The 26,638-nt window shown below is 46.9% G+C and overlaps 2 protein-coding genes across 8 annotated transcripts in view; one reads left to right on the top strand and one right to left on the bottom strand.

Annotated features, from left to right (window-relative positions):
• Positions 1 to 1,935, top strand: part of Tmod1 (tropomodulin 1) — a 74,918-nt gene extending 72,983 nt beyond the window's left edge. For both annotated transcript variants that reach the window (XM_052716331.1, XM_052716332.1), the window contains one exon: positions 420 to 1,935. In XM_052716331.1, coding sequence (XP_052572291.1) covers positions 420 to 484 — 65 coding nt within the window. In that variant the 3' untranslated portion in view covers positions 485 to 1,935. The remainder of the gene's footprint in view (positions 1 to 419) is intronic.
• On the bottom strand, positions 848 to 26,484 carry Tstd2 (thiosulfate sulfurtransferase like domain containing 2). Of its 6 annotated transcripts, XM_052716328.1 has the most exons (11): positions 26,262 to 26,277; positions 26,042 to 26,115; positions 23,801 to 24,008; positions 18,526 to 18,839; positions 16,135 to 16,255; positions 11,413 to 11,538; positions 10,369 to 10,474; positions 7,032 to 7,150; positions 6,406 to 6,564; positions 5,698 to 5,836; positions 848 to 3,042 (listed from the first exon to the last, which is right to left on the bottom strand). In XM_052716328.1, the coding sequence occupies exons 3-11, from the start codon at positions 23,963 to 23,965 to the stop codon at positions 2,810 to 2,812; spliced, it is 1,482 nt and encodes a 493-aa protein (XP_052572288.1). In that variant the 5' UTR covers positions 23,966 to 24,008; positions 26,042 to 26,115; positions 26,262 to 26,277; the 3' UTR covers positions 848 to 2,809. The 6 variants fall into 6 exon arrangements, with proteins under 6 accessions (XP_052572288.1, XP_052572289.1, XP_052572285.1 ...); XM_052716329.1 differs by lacking the exons at positions 26,042 to 26,115; positions 26,262 to 26,277 and adding an exon at positions 26,373 to 26,484; XM_052716325.1 differs by lacking the exon at positions 26,042 to 26,115 and having other exon boundaries at positions 26,262 to 26,376.
• Between the last annotated feature and the right edge of the window lie 154 nt (positions 26,485 to 26,638).

Here is a 26,638-nt window from a genome sequence, read left to right as displayed (position 1 = left end):
GGAGCAAAGAGAGAAACATTTCAGTGGGCTAAGACCCCAGTCTTAAGACTGGCTAAAGTTAACTTTGCTCAGATCCAGTCTTCAACTGTGGAGCCCCTGTAGGCAAAGGCAAACGGTGTGTGTGTGTGTGTGTGTGTGTGAGAGAGAGAGAGAGAGAGAGAGAGAGAGAGAGAGAGAGAGAGAGAGAGAGAGAGGAGAGAGAGAGGAGAGAGAGGAGAGAGGAGAGAGAGAGACAGACAGACAGACAGACACTGTGTGGTCAGCCATTTAGATGTCCACCCTACCACAGACTCCCATTAGTAACCAGAGACAAACTATACAGCCTTCCTGTAACTGTCCCTAACAAGCAGACTGACCTTTGGGCCAGTGTGCCGGGACTGGAGGACAGCTGCTCACATCTCCTCCCCATTCCTTTGCAGTGAGGAAGAGGAGGCTGGCAGACCTGACGGGACCCATCATTCCCAAGTGCCGTAGTGGTGTCTAGTGTGCAGAGGAAGCCCACGCCTGTGAACTGGACGTGTTCTATGGATGATCTGTGTTCCCCAGTGGAGACCAGAAGGCAAATGCTGGCGTGGAACTCTTGTGGTTCAGTTCTTTGTGCACTAAGGTTTAGGTTAACTAGTGACTGTAGTTGGACCTTTTATAAAATATGGTCAATGTGAAGTTTTCTTTAGTCACAGAAGTTCAGTCTGGTTATTATTTAAAATGAAGAAGCCCTCAACTGGCAGATCTTGCTGCAGATGCATGACAGTGGCGGTACCAGCCCAGGAGTCCCTCGGTGGCCATGCTTTTGTATTTAGGTACATTTACAACATGGAACGCATCAACACAGGGCACTCTTTCCAACTAGTTTGGAAGTGCTGTAAAACACTTTATTACAGGTTGATCACAGCAGCTCAGTCAGAAGAACAGCTAATCCTGACTTTTCCACCCCACCTGAAACTTTAGCCTCAGATTAAAGCTGCCAAACTGATTCCAGAATCAAACTCCCTCCCCCCAAGAATGAAAGACAAGCTGCAGAATCTTCTAAGAGTCAGAAAGACACAGGATTCCTTCTGCCAGGTAAGAGAAGGGGGGAGAAAAAGGCAACGGTGAAATTTCAAGTTTTAAAATCTACCACCCCAGGCTACAGACATATTCCTGAGTGCTCTGTGTGAACACCTGGGATGTACTCACTGCAGACAGAATCATTTTTTCTTTATTGAATGCCAACTTCATGATGGATGAAAACCTCTTCTGATACCTCAGTGGGCAAATGGCTTATGTGAGGCCAAAACCACTGGGTGAATTTCTAGTCCACTGTGGCTGTGGTATTGAGCATGGCCCTGCTTACAGACACCAAGTGCCTGCCTGGTCACTTATGAGACACATCAAATCACACAGAGCTCTTGCCTACAAATGAAGTCTTTGAAGGACAGCAGTGCACAACGTCCATACGGCACGGAATTAGGAAATTCTGGCCAAACAACACAAGTGATTACTCTATAACCTAAGTTGGGCGTTCCTACTGGGTCCCTTTTTTAACACCATGGGAGTCAGTAAAAATGTTAAAACGTTGTTCTTGTGCCTTTTAATAGACCATAGTGCCAGTTAAACTAGTGTTTTTGTTGTTGCTTTGGGGATTATTTTCCTTAGGAATTCAGCCGATATTATAATAATGACAAGGCTCAACAGCTGTTGAGCACAGCCCAGGGGGCTTCTGACAAGGGAAAGTCCTGCACACTGAACTGCAACGCTGTGGACAGTACAGGGTAACTAGAGGTGGCACCAGGGTCTCACCACTATGACAGTGTCTAGTGAGGCTGCACATGGGCCCAGGAGTGGCACCAAGCTGCAGGGACGGCCAGCCCCACTCAGCTTCTCCTTGAAACACAACTGCAGCTGCATTCTGCATCACTGGAAACTGCAACATAATATTAAAGCCATTGGTCTATGTGTGGCTGTGTGTGCTTCTTAAGACTCATGGGATAGGGCATGTGCCAAAGGTTAGAAGGCTAGAGAGCGGCTATGCTGAATGGTCATTAAGAAAGTGTCTTGTGTCCCAGGTGTCCTAAAGCCTGCTGCTCATCTGGATCCTACAGGGAACACTCAGAAGCAAAGAGGGGATGCTGGGTAATGCAGGGCTGTTAGGTGGACATCTTTCAAAGAAACCAAATCAAGAAAAATGTAGGCCACTTTGAGGCCACCTCTCTCAGATGAGCTGTGGGTCTGGCCTGGGGACTGGCATTTTCTGTGAAACGACAGAGTGTAAATACTTTAGACTCTGAAGGCTACATAGTCTCTGGCCAACTACTCAGTAGTGCCATGATCACATGTAAAGGAATGGCCGGATTCAGTAAAGTCTTCAAAGCAGAAAGTGGTCAATACCACAGATTACAGATCTCTTCGGGCAGTTGGGGAGGAGACTGAGGCAGGGGAAGGTGGCAGCTGACCTGGTTTAAGAGTCCATACCCGGAGTAAAAAGGTTTGCAGGCAAGAGCAACGCCTACTACCCAGCCGCACAGCAGAGGAGACATGGCGCAGCCGCCAAGCTCAAGGCTCCTCCCCTCAACATCCTTGGGATCCCACAATGTTCACTTCCTTCCAGGCTCTAGCATCTTCTGAATCAAAACGGGTAGATCAGGTAGCCAACACTGGACTCCCTGTCCCCTCTGCCTGTGGCCATCTGCTATGGTGGCAGTGACCAACATGGAAGTCCCCTTGACAATCCACACATGGCCACTTAAGCCTGTATTGTGAAGCTTTTGGAATGCTGAAGATGCCACTCAGCCTCACCAGCATTAGGCCCTGGCTCCAGGTTCACAGGGACTCATGCACGCTGCTCCTGTGGGATGCGTGGCCTCCGGGCTGTACACTCACATTCTTCTTTAAAACTGTCCTGGGTGGGGCCTGAAGCCTGCCTGCCCCCTTTGTCTTGACACGTGACACAACAGGCTGTGAATCCTTGTCCTTGACAAGCAGAACAGGTCAAAACGAGCTGGCGGCATTGAGGAGTAGAACAGAGTTTATATTGGTCCCACGGGGCTCCACAGTATGAACATTCTAGGGAAGAAAAAGTCTTATTATTCTCTCTCCCTCTCCCCCGCCTCCTCCCCAACTCCCCCCCCCCTACATCTCCCTCTCACATACACACACACACAAATACCCACAGAGAGATGAGAGATGAGAGATGAGAGAGAGAGAGAGAGAGAGGGAGAGAGAGAGAGAGAGAGAGAGAGAGAGAGAGAGAGAAAGAGAGAGAGAACTTATCCAATTCCTAAATACAATAAATACAACCCTGAGTTCACTAGAATCTAGTATACGCTTGTGGTCCAAGGGGATGTTTCCAAGTCAGGTGGGGTGGCACCACCTATAACCCCAATACTTGGAAGGCTGAGACAGGAAGATTACAAATTCAAGGCTAGCCTGGGCTACATGCACAGTAAGACCCTGTCTCTGAAATAGGAACAAATAGATCAAAAGAAAATAGTATTCCTATCTTCTAAGAAAGGGAAAGGCCTCTGTTGGGGGTCAGTGTGGCGGGGCTTCTGGAAACTATGTTTTGACTCACCTTCACCCATCCATTATTCTTTTTTCCATCCAGAAAACAGGTTCATCTCTTTGTCATGAGCACTTCTGAAACCAGCTTATTACCCATCACTACATGGTCTCTCCCTGAGATAAGCTCCCTTTCCAGGGGGATTACATACCTGAACACAGATGACCCCACATCACATCCAACTTGTAAATGCACAACTGTCCACCCCAGGCCACTACCGAAGGCCACAACCTGGACACTTGACCACCCAACTCCTGAACTGCTCATTATCTTCCTTTTCAGCCTGTATTTCCTGGCCAACTTGAGGCACCTTTGAAAATACCACAGTCCTCCTTGCTTGGCTATGCTGTCTTTGGCCTTTCTCACACTCACAGTCACATGCAGACACTCAAGTCCTGCAGGTATTTCCTCTATAAAATCCCTAATTTGTTTTCTTTCTTTTTTCTTTTGGTCCTTCGAGACAGAGTTTCTCTGTGTAACAGCCCTAGCTGTCCTGGAACTCACTTTGTAGCCCAGGCTGGCCTCGAACTTACTGAGATCCACCTGCTTCTGCCTCCCAAGTGCTGGGATTAAAGGTGTGCGCCACCACTGCCTGGCTCCTAATTTGTTTTCTACTTGTAATTTGAGATTTTAAATAAGGCAAATATCAGGCCATCATAATGAGTGAAAAGATCAGCAAGGTAGGCAGGCAAGATGGCTCCTCAGTGCTTTGATAAAGGCATACCAAGAATGACGACCTGAGTTTGATCCCCAGGATCGACATGGTGGGAGGGAGCCGACACCTGTAGTTTTCCTCCGACCTCCACACGTACGCGGTGGAATGTACGTGAGCACATATGTAGATACATAAATATAATTTTCACGAAGACCAGAAAGGGATTTGAGTAGACTAAAATCTTACTATCTAATGGGTCTGTATTCACAAGTGTTGTAGAAACTATGACTTTGCATTCAGATCCTACTGAACTGTAGTATCCATGGCAACTGACCTTCTGGAGGACTGCCCCGCCTTTCCTAATGGTCTGGGCCCAGCACGGCAGGCAAACTAATGACCTGCTGCAGCAGCCACCCTCAGGGCCCTGCTCCTGCTCGCCCCTTCCCACCTCCCCCATGTGCACCTGGGACACGGGGCGCTCTGGCTGCGCCATCTGTCACCCGTCGACTGCCAGGGCTGATTGGGCTGATCTGGCCGTGTAAGCAGGTGTCCCTTTCCTCCCTCCTGACCCCATGTGTGCCCTGCTCGAGCTGCAGCTCGGCTGCTGAGGAGGAGGACTTCCCCCGAGAGGAGCAGCAGTCCTGGGTCAAGGGTGTGCAGGCAGCTGCCGTGCTTCCTGGTAGGAGTGCAGACAGCCCTCCCATGTGCACTGGTGTTCACACAAGCCCTCCCATGTGCACTGGTGTTCACACAAGCCCTCCCATGTGCACTCGTGTTCACACAAGCCCTCCCATGTGCACTGGTGTTCACACAAGCCCTCCCATGTGCACTCGTGTTCACACAAGCCCTCCCATGTGCACTGGTGTTCACACAAGCCCTCCCATGTGCACTCGTGTTCACACAAGCCCTCCCATGTGCACTCGTGTTCACAGACCACCTGATTCCACTCTGCTGCTGTGGATTATCTGGTAGCCTGGCAATGACTATGGACCCTGTCTACAAAGAATCATTTTAAATGAATAAAATCAAATGCACAGCATGACAAAGGAAACCAACTATATAGAAATACAAAACAGCAAAGTATCTTTCAAACTGTGCGACACAGCAAGAGCTATGTTATTTGTAACATTACACACAGGAGCTAGTGGAGGCCTAATTATGTCCACTGTGACAGTGTGAGGAGTGTGGTGCCATGCTGAGTCACCTACAGCACCAGCAGTGCATGTGGCAGCACTGGAATCCCACTGGAGGCAGAGGCCCAGTACCTCTGCATTTTAAAGCACTTGCCCACCCAGTATAAGGCATGGCCAGGACCATCGATGCCTGTTTCATTCCTGCATCTCCAGCTGCTGGGAAACAAAACAGTGGCCCAGTGACCTTCACTTTCCCATGTCATGTTCGGGTGGCAGTCCTAGAATGCCTTTCCTGGGCAGTGGGTCCAGAATGGTGAATGATTCTGACCTGACAGAATGTGGGCTCTGGACCTGGACCTGGGCTGACCTACCTGATACCACAGAACTGTTGTAGGCCAGGGCAAACCGCTCATCAAAGACAAACAGCTTCCCTTTGTAAAAACCATCAGGAAACTCTTCCAGGTACTTGTGGATGCCACCCTTGAGTTGAAACACTTCCTTACACACTCCCTGGGTAGAGAAAAAACATTACGATGGTGAAAGAAACACTTTAGAAGCAGCTCCATGGTGTTGAATGCCCAAGCACAGCATCCACCACCTGTGCCCACCAGCCAGGGGCTCCCAGTGGCCTCCTGAGGGTGTGGAAAATGCTGACCAAGGGGTCAAAGAACCACCTGGCTAGACCTCGCCTCCTGGGGGATGGGTGAGGACAGCAGTCAGGCCCTTCGCCCTCTAAGACCCTGGGATGCCTAACTATTTTTGCTAGCCCCAAATATAGGAAGGCATCTGTTGGGACATGTAATGTTCCTGAACGTGCTCTTCTCGGGATCAGGCACAGATTAGGAAAGGGGAGCCACTCAGCTAAGCTTGCTCCTTTGTACTTGACGAGTCTTCACAACTGCTAAGTGCTGCAGACTTACGCAGCTTAGGGTCTACACTTACAGACCCCATGCTGGAGCTGCGCCAGGTAAAGAAAACCCTTCAGCCGGCTCGGGTGAGCAGCGGGGAGGGGTAGGGGTAGGGGGTGGGGGTGGAGCTGTCTGCACCCCTGTGTGCTGGGCCTGCAGTGGCTCACTCACCTTGGCTCTGAGGTATGCAGAACCCCGCTCACAGCGGATGCCCCCAGTGCAGTACATCAGCACCCTCTTCTGCCTGAAAATGTCAAGGTTTTTGTCAACGTAGCTAGGGAAGTAACTGAATTTCCTGATGTCTGGTGCTAAGCAGCCCTGGAATCGTCCCTACAACACAGGGACAGAAGGAAATGATTAGAAAATGTACCTGCTGGGAACCCGGTTCTTTCCGTGTGAACAACCCCACCTGGGTAAGAAGCATCTGCTACCCAAGGTTTGCATCCCACACTCTCACCCTTTAACTTCAAGATCTGGAACTAGACACGGGGCGAGGGGTGTGGGTTCCCTTCTTACAGATCCCCCAGGGGAATGGTCAAGGTTACAGTGGCAGCTTTCACAAGGTCACTGGCACATGCCAAGAGGAGGTTCACGGGAAACAAAATCATTTTATGTGCCCAGATGTCTTTAACTGGTATTTCCTTAGACTTTCTCAGCAGACTGGGAGTTCAGGACTTAGGTTTTCCCTGATGTTGCCGGTCCAGGAAGGAGGCGGATGTGGCTACAGGTCCTATGTGAGACATGTGCTGGGCTGGCACACACCCCCTTTCACGGCACTCAGCTCCGGCCTCACTTACTATTTTGCTTTCATAGAAGTTTCTGCAGTCCAGTAGGATAGTGTCACCTCGGTCCTGATTGGCCTGCGATAAAAGCTTTTCTATTTCTTTATGAAATTCACCAGGGGATAAATGGATTCCTAAAACCAAGCCAAACAATTACATTAAAACAACAGGAAAATCTAATCACAACTGTCCCAACCTGATGAAGTGTGGACTTTGCTTCTTTCCACTTAAACCTCTTTTCACTAATTACAATTCAAAGAATGACAGTATCTGATGATCAGGATAAAACATCTCAGCATCCCAGGCATCTCCATCTCCTTGCTCTAACCTGAGACTACAGAGCTCCGACAGTTGAGAAATAAGGGATTATTCTTAAACCAGATGCATGGGGCTTTATGTGGAGTGCCAGTGCACTGTGTGCTGTGCGGTCACTAGTGAGTAAGGAAATGGAGAGGGTCCTGCTGTCAATGTCCACAAAGGAGCTTCAACATGCTCAGGATTCACTACAGCCTTCAAATTGTCAAGTAACAAAGTTGACCCCAAATTCAAGGCTAAGACCTTGGCTTAGGCCAAGGTAGTTGAGAGCACGGTGTTATGGGAAAGTTAGTGCATGTGTGTGTTTGATACAAGGGTAAGACGAACATATCTAAATGTGTGATGCATAAGAGAGGGGTGTGTGTGTGACAACACACATGAAAAAGGTTTCGAGAGAGAGAAAGAAAAGCTCTACAACAGGAGAGAAGACATGGAGGCGTCTTAAAGCACAAGAGGGCTGAGAGAAGAGACTCCAGTCTGTGGAGCCTTCGCCTTAGACTCTCAGAACAGAAATATCCCCAGACATCTTACTCCCTGTGAAGAACTTAGAGTGAACCTTGCATTGTGGGATAATTACACTTGGGGGGGGGGGCTATGGCACGGTTATCCATCACTCATGACAGAGCTCTATGGCCCCACAGGAGCCTCGCTGTATTCGGCATGAACCCCAATAACCATCACTAGTTCTCCAAACCTGGAGAGCAAAGGGCCCCTGAGCACAGTCTAGGTTCCCAGCTCTCTAACCAGGCCTGTGCTATTCAGGCCATGTCACATCATCACATGGGTCCCAAAACGGTGATGTCAAAAGTGAGCTTCAAAACTGTGAGGAGGAGCATGGGAATTCTCTTTGCCTTCTCCCTGCAGCAGGGAACTTCAGGGAGCCCAATGTGTTCCCTGCTGCTGCTGTTACTGCTGCTGCTCTTCTGGCAGAGAGGGCCCAAATAGACAAGAGGTCCCTTTAAATCACCTCCTTCAGCTGAAGGCAGCCCAGGCCAGCCTCCCCTCAGCTCCCAAGCAGTGTCCTGCCACACCAAGGAAGATGCTGTCATACTACCTCCTGCCAAGATGGGGACACCAAGCAGACACATGCCTACCTGGGTCCTATCTCTTCACGCATGAGTCTATTTCCAAGATGCCTGTGTCTTACCCCCTCCCCGCTTTACCCTTGGCCTTCTCTTTGATATTTACCCATGAAAACTTACTATCTTCGAGGGGGTGGCCCTCTGTTTTTTGAGGGAAGGCAATGCTATCCTGGAAGCAGCCACTCAGGTGGAGGCAGAGAAGGGACTGAACTGAACCTGAACTGATCAAGGCTGGGGCCCAGAGCTGTCTAGCACAGATGCTGCTGGTCACCTGTGGATGACAACTCCCTGACTGTACTCTGAGGAAGGTGACAGTAAGTGTGACATGCTGCATTTCAAGGACTTTGTATGAAAAAAGTAAATCTCACTACTAGTTTTATATTCAATACATACTGATATGTTTTGGACATGTTAACCATGTTATGCAAGCTCATTTTACTCTAGAAATTGAAAAACAATGTTACGTGGCTCCCATATTTCTACTCGACAGCATAACTCTCAATCTAAAGAGCAATCTAGGGGAGATAGGTGAACAGAGGACCACCCTGTTGGGATGTAATTAGGACTATTCCAAGACTGGGGAACTCTACAGACAAATGGTGGGGTGCCTTCAAAACTAATCTGCAGGGCAAGCAAGATGGCTCAGTAGGTAAAGGAACTGCCTTCATGCCTCACGATCTGAGATTTCTCCCCAGAAGCCCATGATGGAAGGACAGAACCGAGCCTCACGAATTATCCTCTGACTTCCACATGCTTGCAAGCCCATACACACACTCACACAAACATATACAAGTGAGTGTGCCTCCAGGAGATACAGTCAACTGAAGACTACCCCACGGGACGCAGTTAACACTATCCAGACTCTGAGAACCTCCACAAGCCAAAGGACTAAGATCCTTGAAAGCCAATCTGCACAGCTGAATGTACAAGCTTAAAGACATTTTTTTCCTCGCTGAAGAGAACTTACTTAGATCTGTTTTATTTGTGTGGAGGTCAGAGGACAAGCTCAGGCTGAGTGTTTACCTTCCATCTTGTCTGCAAGGGACTGCTGTGTGTCAGCTGCCTGCGACTCTCTGAGAGTCTCCTGTTCCTGCTCCCCACCTCACAGCAGGAGCTCTGGGGTTACAGGTGTGCACACTGGGACACACTTGAGTGGCCAGTGCTTTACCCAGTGAGCCGTCTTAGCTCCTCGTATTTAATCCTAATAGAAACTTCAGAAGTCATGACACAACTGGGAATTCACTGACAAGGTATTTATCAAGTAATTACTGCTAAAATGCTTTAGCCATGGTTAATAGTAAAACCTAACTGTTAACCTTTCTTTTAGAGGTATCTACTGAAATAACATGACACAGAGGCTCTCTTGAAAGTGATCTAGGATGAGAGAAAGGAATGAGAGGACAGTTTGCCATGAATGAGTAGCTGCTGAGGCTGCATGGTAAGCATATGGAAGTTCATTCTATTATTTTCCCCACTCTAGTTAATGTTTGGAAACTTTCATGGTAAAAAGTAAAACAAAACCAAAAATCCCCACCAAACAAATGTCTTTCAGTCATCTATAGTAAGCACAGGGAAGCAGGGATTGAAAGTTCTAGAACACTGCTTTGGTTGTGAAAGCTATTTGCTTACCGTGACAAAAGCCCACATGCTCTTTCTGCTGATGAACTATTTGCAAGTAATAACCACACCACTTTCAAATTGCTCTTTCTGGAAAGAGGAAACAACTTCTTGCCAAACCATCACTGAGAAAAATGTGCTATGGGTCTAAAGGTGAGCCTTTAGTTACCAAAGCACCACAGAAGCCAGTTCAAATCCTGGATAGACAGTTAGCTGCCCTATGGCTATTTTAGAGAGAAGATCCACTAGTTTCTGCTGATCAATGTCTAACTTTCTTACTTGCCTATTATGTTTTATCTCTATGACAAAAAGCACAATTCTTTACAACATGAGCATACCAGGGTTCTTGTAGGAGACATGGCTGGGGCTGATCCCCATAGGCACGATCTCTTCAAACACACCGACTCGCAATTCCGGGAAGCAGTGAGCGCCTCCTTTGCTGCTCTAGCCAAGGAGAAACAAGACAGAGTTTACTGTCCCACTGCCAGCTAAAGACAAGTGCCAGATATAAAAATTATGGTCTATTTTATAGTGTGATAGCTGAAATTTTAAACCTCAAATTAGGGGTAAAAAGGAAGTGTCAATGGAGATAAAGCTATGATCCAGAATGTTCCAGATAATTCAACATGTTAATAATGTTCACTGCGCCACTTCCACATGCAGGAACATTATGTTGTAGGGCTCTGAACACGTAAGTCAGCACCACTGAGCCACTGACGTGATCGCACGCCAGCTCTGGTTGGGGAGCAATGGCAGCTTGGGAATTATCTCGGTGTCCGCCAGCTCACCACTCACTGTGCTAAAGCCTGAAGGACTGAGACACAGCAACTCCGCTGACAGAGCCACAGCTGTCGGCTCAGGTGGTGTCAGCTTTAACTTCAGGTTACTGAAACCATAGTCCACCACAGAGATCTGCCAAACAGTCTCTCCAGTCAAAACACCCAGGTTTCAGATCCCAGCTTGTCTAACTGCAGCATCCTTACAGGAAGGGAGACTGGGACCAGGAAGGGCACTGACTGATTCAGCGAGGGGCCATGGTCACTTAGTGGAAGCAGTGACAAGCACACCTGTTTCATTGCACTGGCTTGGAACTCAAGGGGAGGGGTTGGGGGCTGGAGAGATGGCTCAGAGGTTAAGAGCACTGACTGCTCTTCCAGAGGTCCTGAGTTCAATTCCCAGCAACCACATGGTGGCTCACAACCATCTGTAATAGGTCTGGTGCCCTCTTCTGGTCATATATGCTGTATACATAATAAATAAATCTTTAAAAAAAAAAAAAAAAAAAAAAAAAAAGGGGAGGGGTTGTCTGGCTCTATGCGCACTCTTCAATGACCCACACCAGCAGACTGCTCGAGCTTTAGTTCATTTCCTACTTCTCTTACCTTAAAATCTTCCTTACACAGGTAATCCTTAAACAATGGGCAAGAAAGCATGGCTTCTACGTAGAGTCTGGTGGCCACTTTACTTCCTCCAACGGTTCCGTTGATTCCTTCGGTAGCGATCCGGATCTGAGACACAGGATGGTGAGGAGAGTGCTGTCTTAGCTTGGCTGTCTTCCCAGGACAGACTAAAGGTCCCTTCCATGTCAAGGAGCATAACAGGAAGAGCAGAGGCTCTTACAAGACAGCATGTGTGTCCCTCTGAAGCAGCGGGACCCACTGGTCAGCTGAGGAATTCAGTCCATATGTGCCAAACAAGAACACGGGACCGAGACCTCTGGAAAGCCTGTTTGCTCCAGAGCTCCAATTGCCCAGTAACAAAGGGGGTTCTGAGATGAGTCTAAACCCAGGCTGTAGACAGAGCTTCCAGAGGCTAGGGAAGAAGATGAGCTCTGCCACTTCCTCACAGGTGGCCCAAGAAGCTTCAACTTTGATGTCTCCATGCTACTTTCATAGGTACGACAATACCAAAAGTGAACTTAAAAAAAAAAAGCCCATTGAAGGGACTTTACCCCAGTTCTAAAGAGGGAACTTATCGGATAGTGGGATGCACATGCCACCTCCGCATGGAGGCAGAAGGAAAGCCACCATCCCAAACCGATAGGCTGTAATTGTTTTGCTCACCCACGTCCCCTATGTCTGTATCAATGCCTGCCACATGGTGGGCTCAGTACCCACTGAGTAAATGCATGTGTGCCCATGTCTAGGCTTCTCTGGCTTCTCTAATCTGAAACTGTCTTTGAAACACTTCACTGGGAATGGAACACGAAAGCCTGTCTAGGGCATGCCGGAGGCCTGCACAGCTGGTTGTCCTAAGAGCAAGATTCTGTGGGTGTTTAAGATGGAGCAACTTTATAAGGAGCCACCTCAGAGCAAGGTGCTAAAAAATGCCAGCTGGGACATCATGGAGAGAAGGGATTCAATTCAAGGCCCAGAACTGCTACCACTATTCACACATAAATGCGCCAAATTTGAAAGTTATATGTGGCTGCTCATTTTCAGGGTCCAGAGAAGACAACTGAGTTGTTGTCTCACTTGATCCAACTCTTAGGTCATGTGATAAGCCAATGCCAGCTGACTGGTAACTACTCAGAGAAGTATCCTGATTGCCACAGACTCCCTGAGAATGAGAGCTGCAGCTGGCTGTGCTAGAACATACCTTTTCCCAGCACTCAGGAGGCAGAGGCAGGAGGATCTCTGAGTTTGAAGCCAGCCTGGTCTACAGAGCAAGTTCCGGGACAGCCCAGGCTACACAGAGAAACCCTGTCTTGAAAACAAAGAGGGCTGCAATCCAGGGAGCATGCCCTGTGTGTGAGGCAGGAAAGCAGAGTGCACGAGCCATCTCTGTCCCACAGGCACCATACCTATCCCCAACCAACAGGAGACAACAAAGCAAGACAGCCTTGAGCAGCAAGGTCAGGAAATCCATCTGAGGACAGTCTGACGGAGGTGAGGATGAATGCACATTTCTGTGTGGCTGTTTCTGGGTAGGCGGGCCAGTCCTTTCCTATTTCATTTTCATCTCAGAATCCAAATGCATGCATGCACATCCACTGCCTAGGACAGTCACCTCTGAACTCCCTCAGGAGACTTGCAGTATCTATCAGAGATGCTCTCTGGTGAAAGGCCTTGTCAGTAAGAAACTGAGACAAGCAACAGTTAGCACTGTGGAGCACCTGCTGAGACAGAGCTCCACATTCTAATCTCCAGTCCACAGACAAGGAAATGGCAGCCATGGCTGCAGAAAAATCAAAGAATTGGTGAGTAGTGGATCCATGACTCAACTGTCGTAGGGTTCAAATCTTATCATTTGTCCTTTCCAGTCTGAAGGTATCCCCTCAAATTTTATTAATTAATCCATTCATTTTATGTGTATGTGTGTGTACCTGCATGTATGTATTCCTATAAGTGTGTTCAGGAGCCTGTGAAAGTCAGAAAAGGGCACTGGCCCCCCCGAAACTCCAGTTACATCAACTGCTGTGAGCTGCTCTGTGGGTGCTGAGACCTGAACCCAGGTCCTCTGCAAGAGCAGTAAGCATTCTTAACTGTTAAGCCATTTCCACAGCTCATTCTCAAATTTCTTGAGGTCATATGATGAAAACACTCAGATTCCCCTTTCCTTACCTAAGAACCAATATTGTCAAAACACAGCACTAAAGTATCTCATTAAACTGGCCAAGTCTGTGAAGTCTAGAAATTTGGATCTGTGATCCAGGAAACTGCTGCCACCTGGTGGACGGGACTGCTCACTGCTAGGGTGCCACAGGCTGGGCCCAAAAGAAAAGGCCTCCTAGACCTCGGACACCTTTTTTTCTCTGTATGTAGCCTAGCCTGCTCTTGAAATTGCAGCAATCCTCATGCCTCGGCCTCTTGAGTGATGAGATTACAAAAATGTACCACCACACCTAGCTTTAAACCAAAATAAGACTGATTTCATAATTCTGTACATTTTGTATGAACAGTCATCTTCCTTGTTGAGAAAGTTCACTGACTAGAGATGGTGATATATATTCAGAATACAAATACCAGTTTTCAAAACTATGTGCTAGAAATTAGGATACATTGTTGAAAAGTAAAGCCCCCTACCCCCACCAGCTCACAGGTCAAGATGCAGAGTCAGAAACAGACGAGCGCTAGGAAGCCGTGAAAGGGTCACGGATGCCCCTGGAGGGTACACTGAGGAAAATGAGTTCAGGTGGGAGGGCAGAAAGGGTTTCAGAGAAAGCTTCATTAAAACGGACAACCGAAGCTTCAGCAAAGTAGACTAGGGAAACAGGGTGGGTGTGGGAGTGCTCCTTGAAGAGAATCTGTCTAGAAAAAAGGCAAACAAAACAAATTTTGCTAGGTCCCAAGAAACCGAAGGGCACAGCTGGAGTGTGAGGAGTGGCCAGACCAAGGGCCCAGCCCTGCCGCAGTGGAGGCTGTTAGGGTTAGGGAGGTGGCCTAGCCCACCCAGTGCTGCTGGAGCTGCTCTAACAAGATCATTCTGGCTGCTGCATGGAGAGCAGACTAAATGGTGGGTGACAACTAGGAACTGGAGGCTAGTCTGGAAGTTACCACTTGGTCTAGGGTGGCTGAAGTGGAAAAAAGAAGTAGGTGGAGTCGAGGGATATTGCAGTGTGGGGATATATTGTGTACACTAATAAAGCGTGCCTGAGGATCAGAGGACAGAGTCAGTGACTAGATTAGACATGGACGCCAGACAGTGGTGGCACACACCCTTAGTCCTATCACTCGAGAGACAGAGATCCGTCTGGATCTCTTTGAGTTCAAGGCCACACTGGAAACAGAGCCAGGCAGCGGTGACACACCTTTAATCCTAGTACTGGGAAGCACACACGCCTTTAATCCCAGGATATGACGGCAGGGCTGAGAAAGGTATATAAGGCGTGAGGAAACAGGAACTAAGGCAGTTCAGATGAGACCCTTTCAGGTGAAGACTCAGAGGATCTCAGAGGATTCATGGAGTTGGTAAGGTAACAGGTGGTGGCTGTGGCTTGTTCTGCTTCTCTGATCTTTCAGCCTTTACCCCAGTCTCTGGTACCGGGTTTTTTTTTAAAAGACCATCTACAATGTGAACAACACTGCAGGGCAGGGTGTGGTGATGAACTGAATGGGGTGAGTGAACCAGTACTTGTCAAACAACATGGGCATGAAAAATGTCACTGACCTATCAGTTTATTAGTAACTGGGGCATGGAAGAACCTCAGAAGGTTTCTACGGCACTTCCTTTAGATTTAAAATTTGAAAATTATTTAATAGACGTATACATGGAGAATAAACCACAAACGGCATTTTACAAAAATAAATGTTGTCCTCTCATGCAGAGATGAATGTTACCGTCTGGGAATATGCTTCCTCTCATCTTTACACACACACTCGTGGATATGCTATGAACATGCAGTCTTTCCTTTATTCCCAGTCTCCGATCCTTACAGAGTGCCTGCTATACACCTGCTCCAGCACTGAGAACACAACAGTGGAGAGAAAGCTCCTGGCCCCATGCAGCCTGTATGCTGAGGAGGCAGGTTCTACTTTCAGACCGTAATGGTCTTTGAGCAACAGCAAAGGCAGAGAGGAGGGAGGACACTTCACACGGTACTTCTGAGGAAACAGCACTGGAGCAGAGTAGCGCTCTGAGAAGGCATGAGGCATGCCAGGGAGGGGAGGGCCTCGTAGAGGGGAAGGACGTACAACGTCAGTACCTGAGGTGGTAAAAGATCTGATTCTCAGAAAACAAAGGCGCTATTAGAATCAAACCAACATGCAGAGGCTTCTGGGTTCCAAACATTTCCCTGTCTCAGCCATCAGCAAACTGTCAGCATACAGATGTATCGGAACACAGCCATACCACTCCTTTAGGTACCACCCAGGAATGGTTCAACCTCCAGGAGCAATGAGCAGGTTTGTTCCGTTTTTTTAACAAAGCCTGATATATTTACTATTTGACCCTTTAGGTATAGGTGACTGACTCCTGGTCTAGAAAATAACACATCAGCAGCTGCTTACTACTTCATTAGAATGCCAGGCAGAATTTCCCTTGTTCTGAGAACCTGGAGTGAAGACTTCCACAAAGAGCACAGCTCCTGCAGTCCAGGGGTAAGGGGACAGGATGAGGCTGTGCAGGGCACGTGGGCAGCAGGGCATGTGGGCAGCAGGGCTTACCTTGCCTGTGAGGTGCAGGAGCTGGCACAGAGCTGTCTGCCAGGCACAGATCCTGTGGGGGTCCTCCAAGTCACAGTAGCAGTAATACAGGAGTACCTCCCCGTCCTCGTCACCCTGGCCACTACAAAAGGAAAGTCAGAGGCAAGAGCATCTGAGTCACAAGGAGGCCACAGTTCCCAATAAATCCAGGCAGAAATGGGAGAACAAAAAGATGGAGTAACTCGTGCCTGTGTTCTTGCTATTCTAACAAAGGAGCACTTCTCTTCCATACTTTCTCTACATAGGACAGCATCTGCGCCCGACTTCTTACATTACAAAAAGCAAATCTGCTTTACTGTCCTCACTCACCACTCACACCCAAGAGTCAGATATTATTAACCCCTTTACAGGCAAGCTGGAAATGAGCCCACTGTGGTTTAGCCTCAATCAGAAGGCAGCATCTAGTTTGACTGGCTCACCATGAAAAAGGTTTACTTCCTTTTTTTCATATAATCCACTTACCTATGAGACATGGTATTTTTTTGAGGGGATTCAAGACAGGGTTTCTCTATGTAGCAGGCCTATATGTTCTGGAACTTGCTTTGTAGACCCAGGTTGGCTGGTCTCAAACTCACAGAGATCCACCTGCCTCTGCCTTCCAAGTGCTGGGATTAAAGGCGTGCACCACTACATCTGGCTGAGTCATGTTATTATTGGCCATACAAGACAAACCTTTCTATGTCAGCATGCTCACACAGTAGCACTAAATCACTAAGAAGACATCAGTACCTTAGGAGAAGAGAGTAATATAGTTTGAAACTAGACTTAAAAAATTCAAAGCAAAGGAAAAGTTTGGATTCTGAAAATTCAGTATGTGGAGTATGGTATTCTCCAATAATCTTTTAAAGACATTTTATGCATTTACTATTTTTATGTGTACGGTGTTTTGCCTACATGTATGTGTACCATGTGCATGCAGAAACCAGAAGAGGGCATCAGATCCCCTTGAATGACAGACAGTTGTGGGCCACCCACTGTGTGCTGGGAATTAAACCTGCACCCTCTGGAAAAGTAGCCAGTTCTCTTAACCACTGAGCCATTTCTCCAAGCCCTTCCCAATAATCTTGATGAATGATTTGTCTGTCCAGATGCATAGTTCTGAATTCATCAGTACCTGGACCAAACAAGTCTGTCTGATTCTTACCTACTCCATTTATTTAGACATTTTAAATCTAAGTATAACTTACAATAAAATTCAAGCATTATGTTCCCATTCAAACCCTCAGAAAGCAGATTGGGTTTACCCTCCAGGTACTCTTGTGTGTGGCTTCTGGTCTCTCAGCATAAAGATCTGACAAACCATTCACGCACAGCCCTGTGCTATCCGCTGTCCATGGCTTGTACTGCACAATGTTCCTTTCTGGTTTTAGTTTTTTTGTTTTTCTGTGTAGCCTTGGCTGTCCTGGAACTCGCTCTGTAGGCCAGGTTGGCCTTGAACTCACAGAGCTCTGCCTGCCTCGGCCTCAGCCTCCCGAGTGCTGGGATTAAAGTGTGAGGCAGTACACCATGTTCTAACCAGACGGCATCCTTCCTTTCACGCTCCTGCTATTCCATTTACAGTTGTTTCCACTTCGTCTCTTTAAAGTATTTTTATTTCTTTAATCTCTGTGTGTATGATGTGTGTCTATGGTATGAATGTGTTCACATGTGAATGTAGGCAGGCACATGGGTGCCACAATGTGTATGTGGAAGTCGGAGGACAATCTTGGGTATCGGTCCTCACCTTCCACCTTGTTTGAGACAGGTCTATTGTTCTTTACTGCTGTGTACCCAACACTGGTACACAGTGGCCTGTGAGCTTTTGGGGATTCTGTCCCTGCCTCCCACTTTGCTGTAGGAGTACTAGGATTGCCCATAAGCACTACCATGCCAGGCTTTACATGGATCCTGGGGATTCAAACTCAGGTCCTCATATTTACATGGTAAGCATTGCCCCCAGTGAACCATTTCTTGAGTCCCTATCATTTTAAAATATAACTAGTTTATTTTTATTTAGCAGACAAAATAATGAGTTGTTTCCAATACTTTGTTACTACCAATAAAACTGCCACAAACATTCATGTTTAGGCTTTTGTGGGCCTATGTTTTTATTTCTGTTTGTTCTATACCCAGGAGTGGATCACTAGGAAGGTGTCTGAATTTTAAAAGAACCTGCCGAACTCTCTTCTAGAGTGGTGGGGCCATCTCTACCCTCACCAGCAAGGACTGAGCATTCTGCTTGCTTCACTGTGTCCCCTGTATTTGCCATGGCTGCTCTTTCTCAGTTTGCCCATTTTTGTGGGTTACCTGTAGTTTACTGTTGTGGTTGGAAAGTAGTTTAAGAGCAAACCAAACACAGAATAAAAAACGTACCTGCTCAGCTCATCAGGGCGAATGCGGCTTATATCAGGGAGCCAAGCAGACACTTCCTGACTAGGAGAGAGACGGTCTTTAGGAGGGCTCTTTCTGTCTGCGGATGGAAGACTCTGCGAAGCACTCAGTGCTGCAGTTATCTGCTTCAGAACAGAAGCAGTCTGCTGGCCAACTTCTTCAGCATGCTGTGTTGCCACATGTCTGTGGATGCTGGTCTGGTCTGCAAACAGCTGCTGACAGCATCTCCACCATTTCCCTTTAAATTCGAAAGAAGGTGCTGGAACTTGTTTGGTTTTGACAAAAAGGGCAAAGGCCTGAAATTCACATTTTAAACAACATCATTATTTAAGAGCCTTAGGTTTCGGGTAACAAAAGTTTCACTCAATCTCTTATATTACTTTTGGGGGTAGGGGGGTGGTTCTAGTTTGGCATCCTGCCAGTCTACGAAGAATTCTAAGAGCAAGAGCATGGGCTTGTATTGCTTTCAGCAACCCATACACTGACACTGGAGTGGTAAGGTATGGCTTCATACCCTGGTCTTCCACACCCAATGTTCTTCTGTCCATGTCAGGGACATGGGCAAACCTGGACACCTTACTGCTTCCACCTTCCAGAGAGTCCTTCTCCACAGTGTTCCCTGAGGTGCCATGTTACTATGATTCCTCTAAGACAGTAGTCTCAACCTTCCTAATGCTGTGACCCTTTAACACAGTTCTTCATGCTGTGGTGACCCCAACCATAAAATTATTTCATTGCTACTTCGTAACTGTAATTTTGCTAGTGTTATATGAATCATAATCTAAATATCTGTATGCAGGACAGCTGGTATGCCACCCCCAAGCTGAGAACTGCTGCTCTGTCAGACCCCTTTTAAACACTCCGAGTTCGCTGCAGAGGCCTCATCTAACATCAGTCTGCGGCACTCCCGCTAAATGCCATTTCTTTACTTTCTGGATATAACATTTCCTATTTTCATGTTTCCACTTAGTTGGAAATATTGGCCCTGCTATTTACCTTTGAAAACAAATGTGAGGAAGTTATTCAGTCCAAATTTCTACTTGGAAAATGTAAATCAAAGAATTACATAAATGTTAACCACATAATAGAATTATGTCCTTGTCTAGTACAGAACAGAAACACAATGACTCCTGAATGTTTCCCCATCCTGCTTCGAGCCTCATCGTTTACTATTTCTTTTACAATCTTAGTTCAAATGAACCAGTCTACTCACTATTCCTTAATGTTATTTGAACACCTCTGCTCTCCCAGCCTGGCTTATGCTCAGCCTGGTGTCTGGAGCACTCTTCTTTCCTAAGTCACCAATATCTTATCTAACTGAAAAGATGTCCATTGTTTGAAGCAGACGCTTAAGGCAATTACAGCCCAAAGCAGATAAATACCCCTTAGGAAACTGGCAAGAATGTTCTAAAGTAACAACCTCTTACTATTCAGCCACCAAAATCCACTTTCCTTTCTTCCTGGGAAACTAGCCTTTGCAGTTAAGGCTGTACCACTGTTTCCCAATGGAAATGACACATGACAACTCCACTTCTGGTCCATAAAAACCTCCCATGTGTGCTCTCTCTCTCTCGGAAATGTGCTGAGGCCAGCAGAGGTAACACCAGGCTGGGTTCTTGCAACCTGTGTGTTACTGAAGATGCCTCATCTCCCATCTCCCAAGTCCAAACTCCTAATGTGCTCTATCCACTACAGGTGTGAGGCCATTTATTACTGGAACCTTGGCCACCACAATTAATACATTAGGAATTTCTACAAGACAAATGAGGAGGAACACAGAGCAAAGGTATCAACACATATGTAACCAAAGCAAAGGGTAGTGTACACCTTTAATCCTATCAGAGGCAAACCGATCTCTGTAAGTTCAAGGCCAGCCTGAGTTCTAGGCCAGCCAAGGCTACAAAGTGAGACTGCCTCCAAAAACAAATAAAAACATCATCAGAACATGCCCAAGTCTCTCTGCCACACCCTACAGCCACTCCACCAATGTGACCTCCAGGTACACCCGACACCTAGCCATCCCTCCCTTGGCTGCCACTCCACTGACCCAAGCCGCCATCACGCTTCCCTGGGTTACCGTAAGAGCTTCTTAGCCTCCCTCTTTCCATACTCATCACCATTTAGTTTCCATTCAGTTGAAATACTTCTTTTAAAATCTAGATCAAGCCAGGCATGGTGACATGTGGCTCTCTGAGTTCCAGGCCAGCCTGGTCCACAGAGCAAGTTCTAGGACAGTCAGGGTTACACAGAGAAACCCTGTCTTGAAACAGCAACAAACCAACAAAAAACATGAACAAAAACCTAGACCAGGTATCACTCCACTGCTCTAAATTCCCCAGAGGCTCTCTTCCGATAACCTGGTTCCTTCCACTGCTCCTACCCCATCCTGTTTCAGCCTCCTGGCTTTGGCTCGAACACAGCATGCAGGTTTCTGTACTACCTACAGCCTTTGCACTGGATTCTCCTCCCTCCACTATCCGTATGGTTTGTCATTCTTCACGTCTTCAGATCTCACCTATTGATGAACGAGGACGTTTTCTGACCATCGTAAGTCAGAGAACAAGCTGAAATCTCTTTAAACTTCTCTAACTTTTCCCTATAACACTTACATCATTTAATATATTAGATAGTTGTTTATAATTGTGTTACTCTAGTAATAGTTTGTGGCTATCTATTAAAGTTCCTATTACATAGTTATTACTAATTATTACCTATATATAAAGTCTTCTGTAAGATGCCTTGACTCTGCAATAGGCAAAATAAAACAACAAAATATACTACCAGAAGGAGTATATATTCCTCTTTTTGGGACACTCCTGATTATTTAACAAAGATATCAAGAACTTCAAAAATATTCAAATCTTTTAACTCATTTTAGAGACTATTCTGAAGGATCTGAATGTCAGGTAAATATTAGTAAGTAGCACACTGCAAGTAGCAGACAGTGTTCCTTTTCAAAAGGGAAATCATAACTTATGGAGAACTACTTACCATGGCAATATAAGTAGTTTTCCAGTTTAGTATGAAGCTTTTCCTGGAGAAATGTTCCTGACACCCTATGTGAAAGCCCTGGCCAGAACGGCTGAGGCAGTGTGGCCCTAGTGACACCTTAGGTACACTGGGAAAGGGGAAGGAATGCAGCAGGGCCTTGCTGTCCCGGGCACTAACTGCAGCGCTGCTGGGACCTGACTTCTCTGCGTCTCCTTCCTTCCCAGAAACTGTGCAGGATGGCGGCTACAGCTGAGTATCACAGGGTCTTCATAAGAATGATTTATGGCCATTGTTACAAAGTTCAACACAAAACTCTCTTAGTTATCAACTGAAACCCACGGAGGGGCCCCCAATATCTGCAGTGTGAGCACAAGCACTGGCATGAGCGGACGCTCCTTTCATCACTTATCCATCTAGGACAGGTGTCTAGAAGGAAAATGGGTGGATCAAAAAGTATCAAGTTTGAAACCATGCTCCTGTGTCAGTGCATGCTCTCAACTACAAAGCAGATGAACGGCCTAAGTCTTATTGGTACTTAATTTTTTACTGTCAATATTTTAAGTATTATCCCCCCACCTCAAAAGCAAGATAAATGTTACTTTATTTTTATTTGCGTATTTTTTCTTAGTACTAAGTCTGAATTTTTTCCTGCTTTCTCTGATTTGTTAGTTTATATGTATTGTATGTTTTCCTTTTTCAAAAGTTTTAAACTTTATATGATAATTGGGAGAGGGGCACATGCCATGGTGCACGCTTGGAAGCCAGAGAGCAACTCTATAGACTAGTCAGTCCTCTCCATCCACCTCTACATGGGTTGTGGGGCTGTGTTAGAGATGAGGCGCACCACTGATGGACCTTCCTCATCTTGTGCAAGCCCGGACCTGGAGTATGCAGGGTGGGCATCTGAAATGACAAGCTAGGACCGTTTTAGTGTTTCTTACAGTTGATCCTTCAAGACAGGCAAGAGGAAAAGGAGACGGCACTGTTATTCCCTTCCCAACCACGGATGAATTACATGGGAAAAAGGAAAGTTTACAGTGAGCAAACACTTTACAGTGAGGAAACCTAGCAGACAGTTCCTGCCAATTACTAAAATGAACACAGTCAGGAACAGGAGCATCAGCACTGGGGAGCACCTGGGGGAATGTGGCAAAATGAACGGGCACTTCTTCCTGGATATTCTTCCTAAGAAAGCCAACTCTGAATCTCACGGAAGGAATATGAGTCAAAACCAAACTGAGGGCCCATCTACAAAACAACCAGAACTTGAGAGAAAAATGTAGTGTTCTAGTTTAAAGACCAAGCACTCAGACCTCTAGGAAGGCAGGCACGAGTTCAGGGTCAGCCTTGGCTACATAGCCAAAAAAGAAGGACTAAGGTGTGGCAACCAAGCCAAGGGAGTGGGCACTGGAACCAGCTCAGTTTCTGTGTAACCAGGTGAGCTTTCTGCATTTGAGACAAGTGGTGAGTATGAACAGAACCTCTGGACAAGGCCAGTGTGTGCATCATTTATAAAATTCTGTATTTCACTTTTCTGTAAGTTTGAAATTATTGCAAAATAATATTGATAAAGGACTCTGTAACCTCTGAATTTCATTTTCAAGGAAATCTGTCTGAAACTGACGGAAGGTGGCAGCTGGGAAATTACAGAGATATTTATTCTTCACTGACGTAGAGCCAGAAAGAGGCTCCTTAAGAGGACCACAGGCTGAAGGTGAGAAAGCCAGGTCTCAGCTCCTTAGCCAGCCATTTCCCTGTCGATGGGCCTCTGGAGCCCTGCGTTTAAGAAAACGGAGTTTCAGCCAATGGTCTCAGCAACATCAAAACACATGGTGCTGAAAGGGCATCAGTACCACCTCTTTCTAGCCCAGTCATGGTATTCCTAGTGGCCTTGGAGCATCCTGCGAGGCTCTGTCCTTTCTTTAAAGCACTGAGCTGGCAAGATGAGACCAAACTCTTTCCCCACCAGCAGCAGGGCTCAGTAACAGCCTCACTAGACGCCAGCTGCCCTACTACCTGTCAGTTCTCCTTACACTAGGGTGCTGAGTTCCTGGGATTCTTTCTACAACCCAGTGAGGAAAGACATCCATCCTTCCTGTCCAGGACCTAGTATCCTCAAATACTCCACCATAACATGTAGTTCCAAGGCGACATGCCGCTAGACTAGACCACACTGTGAGGTGGAAGGCAAGCTCAGTAATCTACTCCTGTATGTACTTCACTAACTTTATATACACGATCACGAAAACACTGACAGCAATTTTACCTTTTTCTTCGCAAATGAGTACTTCTTCTTTGTATTGCCATCTAACTCTGCTTTGAGACTGTTGCTGGGGTTAATAAGATTTGGTTCTTTTAAATCCAGGTCAGAAAACTTTAAAACGCAGGTCTCCAGGCCATCTTCTTCATCTGGTGAAGTGGAAGAAGGCATCTGGGTTGATCAGTGGGGCAGATTCCTTTCAGTCAGGTAGCTTCTGAGACAGAAGAGAGAAAATGCAATGCTCAACTCTTTGGGTACTGGTTGAAGCAAACATGAAGCTAATCAGTCATGCAAATTAGCAGTGGCCACATAACCCAAGCTATCCCACTCACTTGCTCACTCAATAGTATTTATGTGACAACTATGCTTGGCCGAGCACCCCTCTGCACACTGGGAACAGAGCAGTAAATGCAACAGGAAAAAGTCTGTCCTCTAAAGTTCACAATCTAGTGGAAAAGATAAGGCAATAAACTGATTTTTTAAAAGTTTTAAATTTAATATTTTAAAGAAAAATAAGCAGAGTAAGGAGGCAGGTGAAAAGGCTCTTTAAAAAGGGGTAGGAAAAGCCTTTCTGAGGCCATAGCATTTTCAAAGAAACATGAATTAGGAAGCAAGCCAGGAAAAAATGCTGTGTGAATAATAGCAGGGAAGCACTATGTACTTCCCAAATCAACCAATACCAGTGATACTATGGCTTTGTTTCTTTTGTTCTCAAATCTCAGAGCCAAAATTTCAAAATTGCTACTGTGGCCAAATCTCACTGAAATGGATACACTATAACCAATAAACTGTTTTCTTTTTTTTCCTTTTAGTTACATTTTATCTACTTTGTGTCTACTTGAGCCTAGACGCCTGCCATGGATGTGGAAGAGAGGGGACAACTTTCAGCAGTCAGTTCCCTCATTCCACACTTACACAGGCTCCAGGGATCAAACTCATATCATCAGGCTTATGCAGCAGGTGCTAACCTGCTGAGCCATCTTGCCAGCCCCTATTTTTCAAATTAATTTTTCTGAGACTTGCTGCCTAGTACAGGCTGGCCTTGAACCCCTAGTAGTCTTGAATTTGAGATTCCCTTGTCTCTACTTCCAGAACACGGTGCCACCACACCAGACCCTAACCTTTGCCTTCCTTTTAAAGTCAGCCATCCATCTGAACCTCATTCCCCATCACCCCAGTGCAAGGCTCCAGCATTTCTTGCCTGAATTACTGATGCTTAACTACCTACTTGGAGGACTTTCCAAAGTCTCAGCCTACTCAGATAATCTGTCCCTGCCTCTCTGATCCCAACTTGTACCACTCCTCCTCTGCTATTATGTCAGACTACAGTGCCCGTCATCATCCTGAAAGGGTCATTTAGGACTTCAGCTCCAAAAGACCAAAGGCTTCCTTTGGTTCACCATGCAGCTTCACTATCCTGAACACTGTCTTGTGTACAGAAGGGACAAATGTTAATTAATCCAATATAGTACTTGTTGAATGAAATAAAGCAAGAATTGAAGAGTCAGAAAAATAACTGTAGGCATCTGATGGTTAGTCATGTAGACTTCAGAGCAGAGACCATCAGGTAAAGGAAACAGAAAGTCTTGATTCCTAAAATGTGAACAAGCTGGACTTATCAGAAGAATGTAGTGGTTCACACACAGTGGTGGGGACAGAACCCAAGAAGCCATAGTTTGGAGTTTGCAATGGAAATTCCCGGAGAGTTGGCGGGCATATGATCAAGATGGATTGTTTACGTGTATGGATAGATGAAAAGAACAAATAAAAGATATTCTTTAGAAAGAAAAAAGTAGGGCTGGAAAGATGGCTCAGTAGTTAAGAGCGCTTACTGCTCTTGCAAAGGACCTATGATTCTGGTTCCCCCACCCCCGCACCCACATGGCAGCTCACTAGTGTCTGAAACTCCAGTTCCAGGGGATCTGATGCCCTCTTCTGGCCTCCATAAGCTCCTGCACACCCAGGCACAACCATAAAATATTCATATTTTTTAAGTCCGCGAAGAGTTTTAAACATAGTAGTAAATAAGTTTGATTAATGGACTTGCTCTCAAAGTACAGCGGGTAGTGTTTGTGGATAACAGGAAGTGAAGGATCTAATGACTCCTCCCTAAATTCATGAATTAAGCAAACGACAAAAACGGCCTTTTACGGAAACCGGTAAGACTGAAGGAAGAGTTTCGGCCAGACCATGGACAAGGCAGTTTGGTGCCCATCAAAGACATCAGGGCAGAGGGCGTCCACATACTGTACACGTGCAGAGGGACAGCAGAACAATTGAAACCAGATCGATCGATTATCTGCGGCGTCCTCATCCGTCAGCTGGAAGAGGTGGGCGGTAAAACGACCATGAGCAGGTTCAGCCGGGCGGGCCTAACTTCCCTACCGCTGGGGAATGGTTTCCCTTCCCTCCCCGCCCAGGTCTCCCGAGGCAGCTACGGCCGGGCGGCGAGAGTGAGAACACATACCCGCCGGTCCTAGGCCTTGCCCGGGTCTCCCTTCACCAACTTGGCGCGGCTCCCCGCCCTCGAGCCCACGCCCCCGACGCGCGCGTGCGCAGAAAGTCCCTGGGACGTCACCTCGCTCCGGAAGTCTCTAAAGCCGTCGGCGCAGGGGCCGCCGGGAGAAACACCGCGGGGCCGGTGCAAAGCTGGAGGCGGGATCGTCCGGGCCGGGATAATTTAGCTCGCCATCTGGAAGGCCTCGGGGTGGAAGGCGGGAGGAGGCGGCCGCGCGTGGACGTGCAGACGCCGGCCTTCCGCCTCGGAGCCCACCCGCTGCTTCTCCGCTTGTGCTTCCGGCAGGCGTCGTGGGCGAGTGCGCCTGCGCGCCGGCCAGTCCGCGC

Source organism: Peromyscus californicus, unplaced genomic scaffold, assembly GCF_007827085.1.
Source record: "Peromyscus californicus insignis strain IS unplaced genomic scaffold, ASM782708v3 Scaffold_5__1_contigs__length_169319896, whole genome shotgun sequence".
Taxonomy (NCBI): domain Eukaryota; kingdom Metazoa; phylum Chordata; class Mammalia; order Rodentia; family Cricetidae; genus Peromyscus; species Peromyscus californicus.
The sequence above is the reverse complement of the archived record's forward strand: the minus strand, read 5'-3'. Positions and strand labels throughout refer to the sequence as shown.

Excerpts from the sequence above, each read along its gene's own strand:
- Tstd2 (XM_052716329.1), bottom strand. The coding sequence starts at position 23,965 with ATGCCTTCTTCCACTTCACCAGATGAAGAAGATGGCCTGGAGACCTGC. Across the intron at positions 10,475-11,412 it reads TGTGTAAGGAAGATTTTAAG|AGCAGCAAAGGAGGCGCTCA; the intron begins GTAAGAGAAGTA and ends CTCCTTGGCTAG. Across the intron at positions 6,565-7,031 it reads ACTTCTATGAAAGCAAAATA|GGACGATTCCAGGGCTGCTT; the intron begins GTAAGTGAGGCC and ends CCTGTGTTGTAG.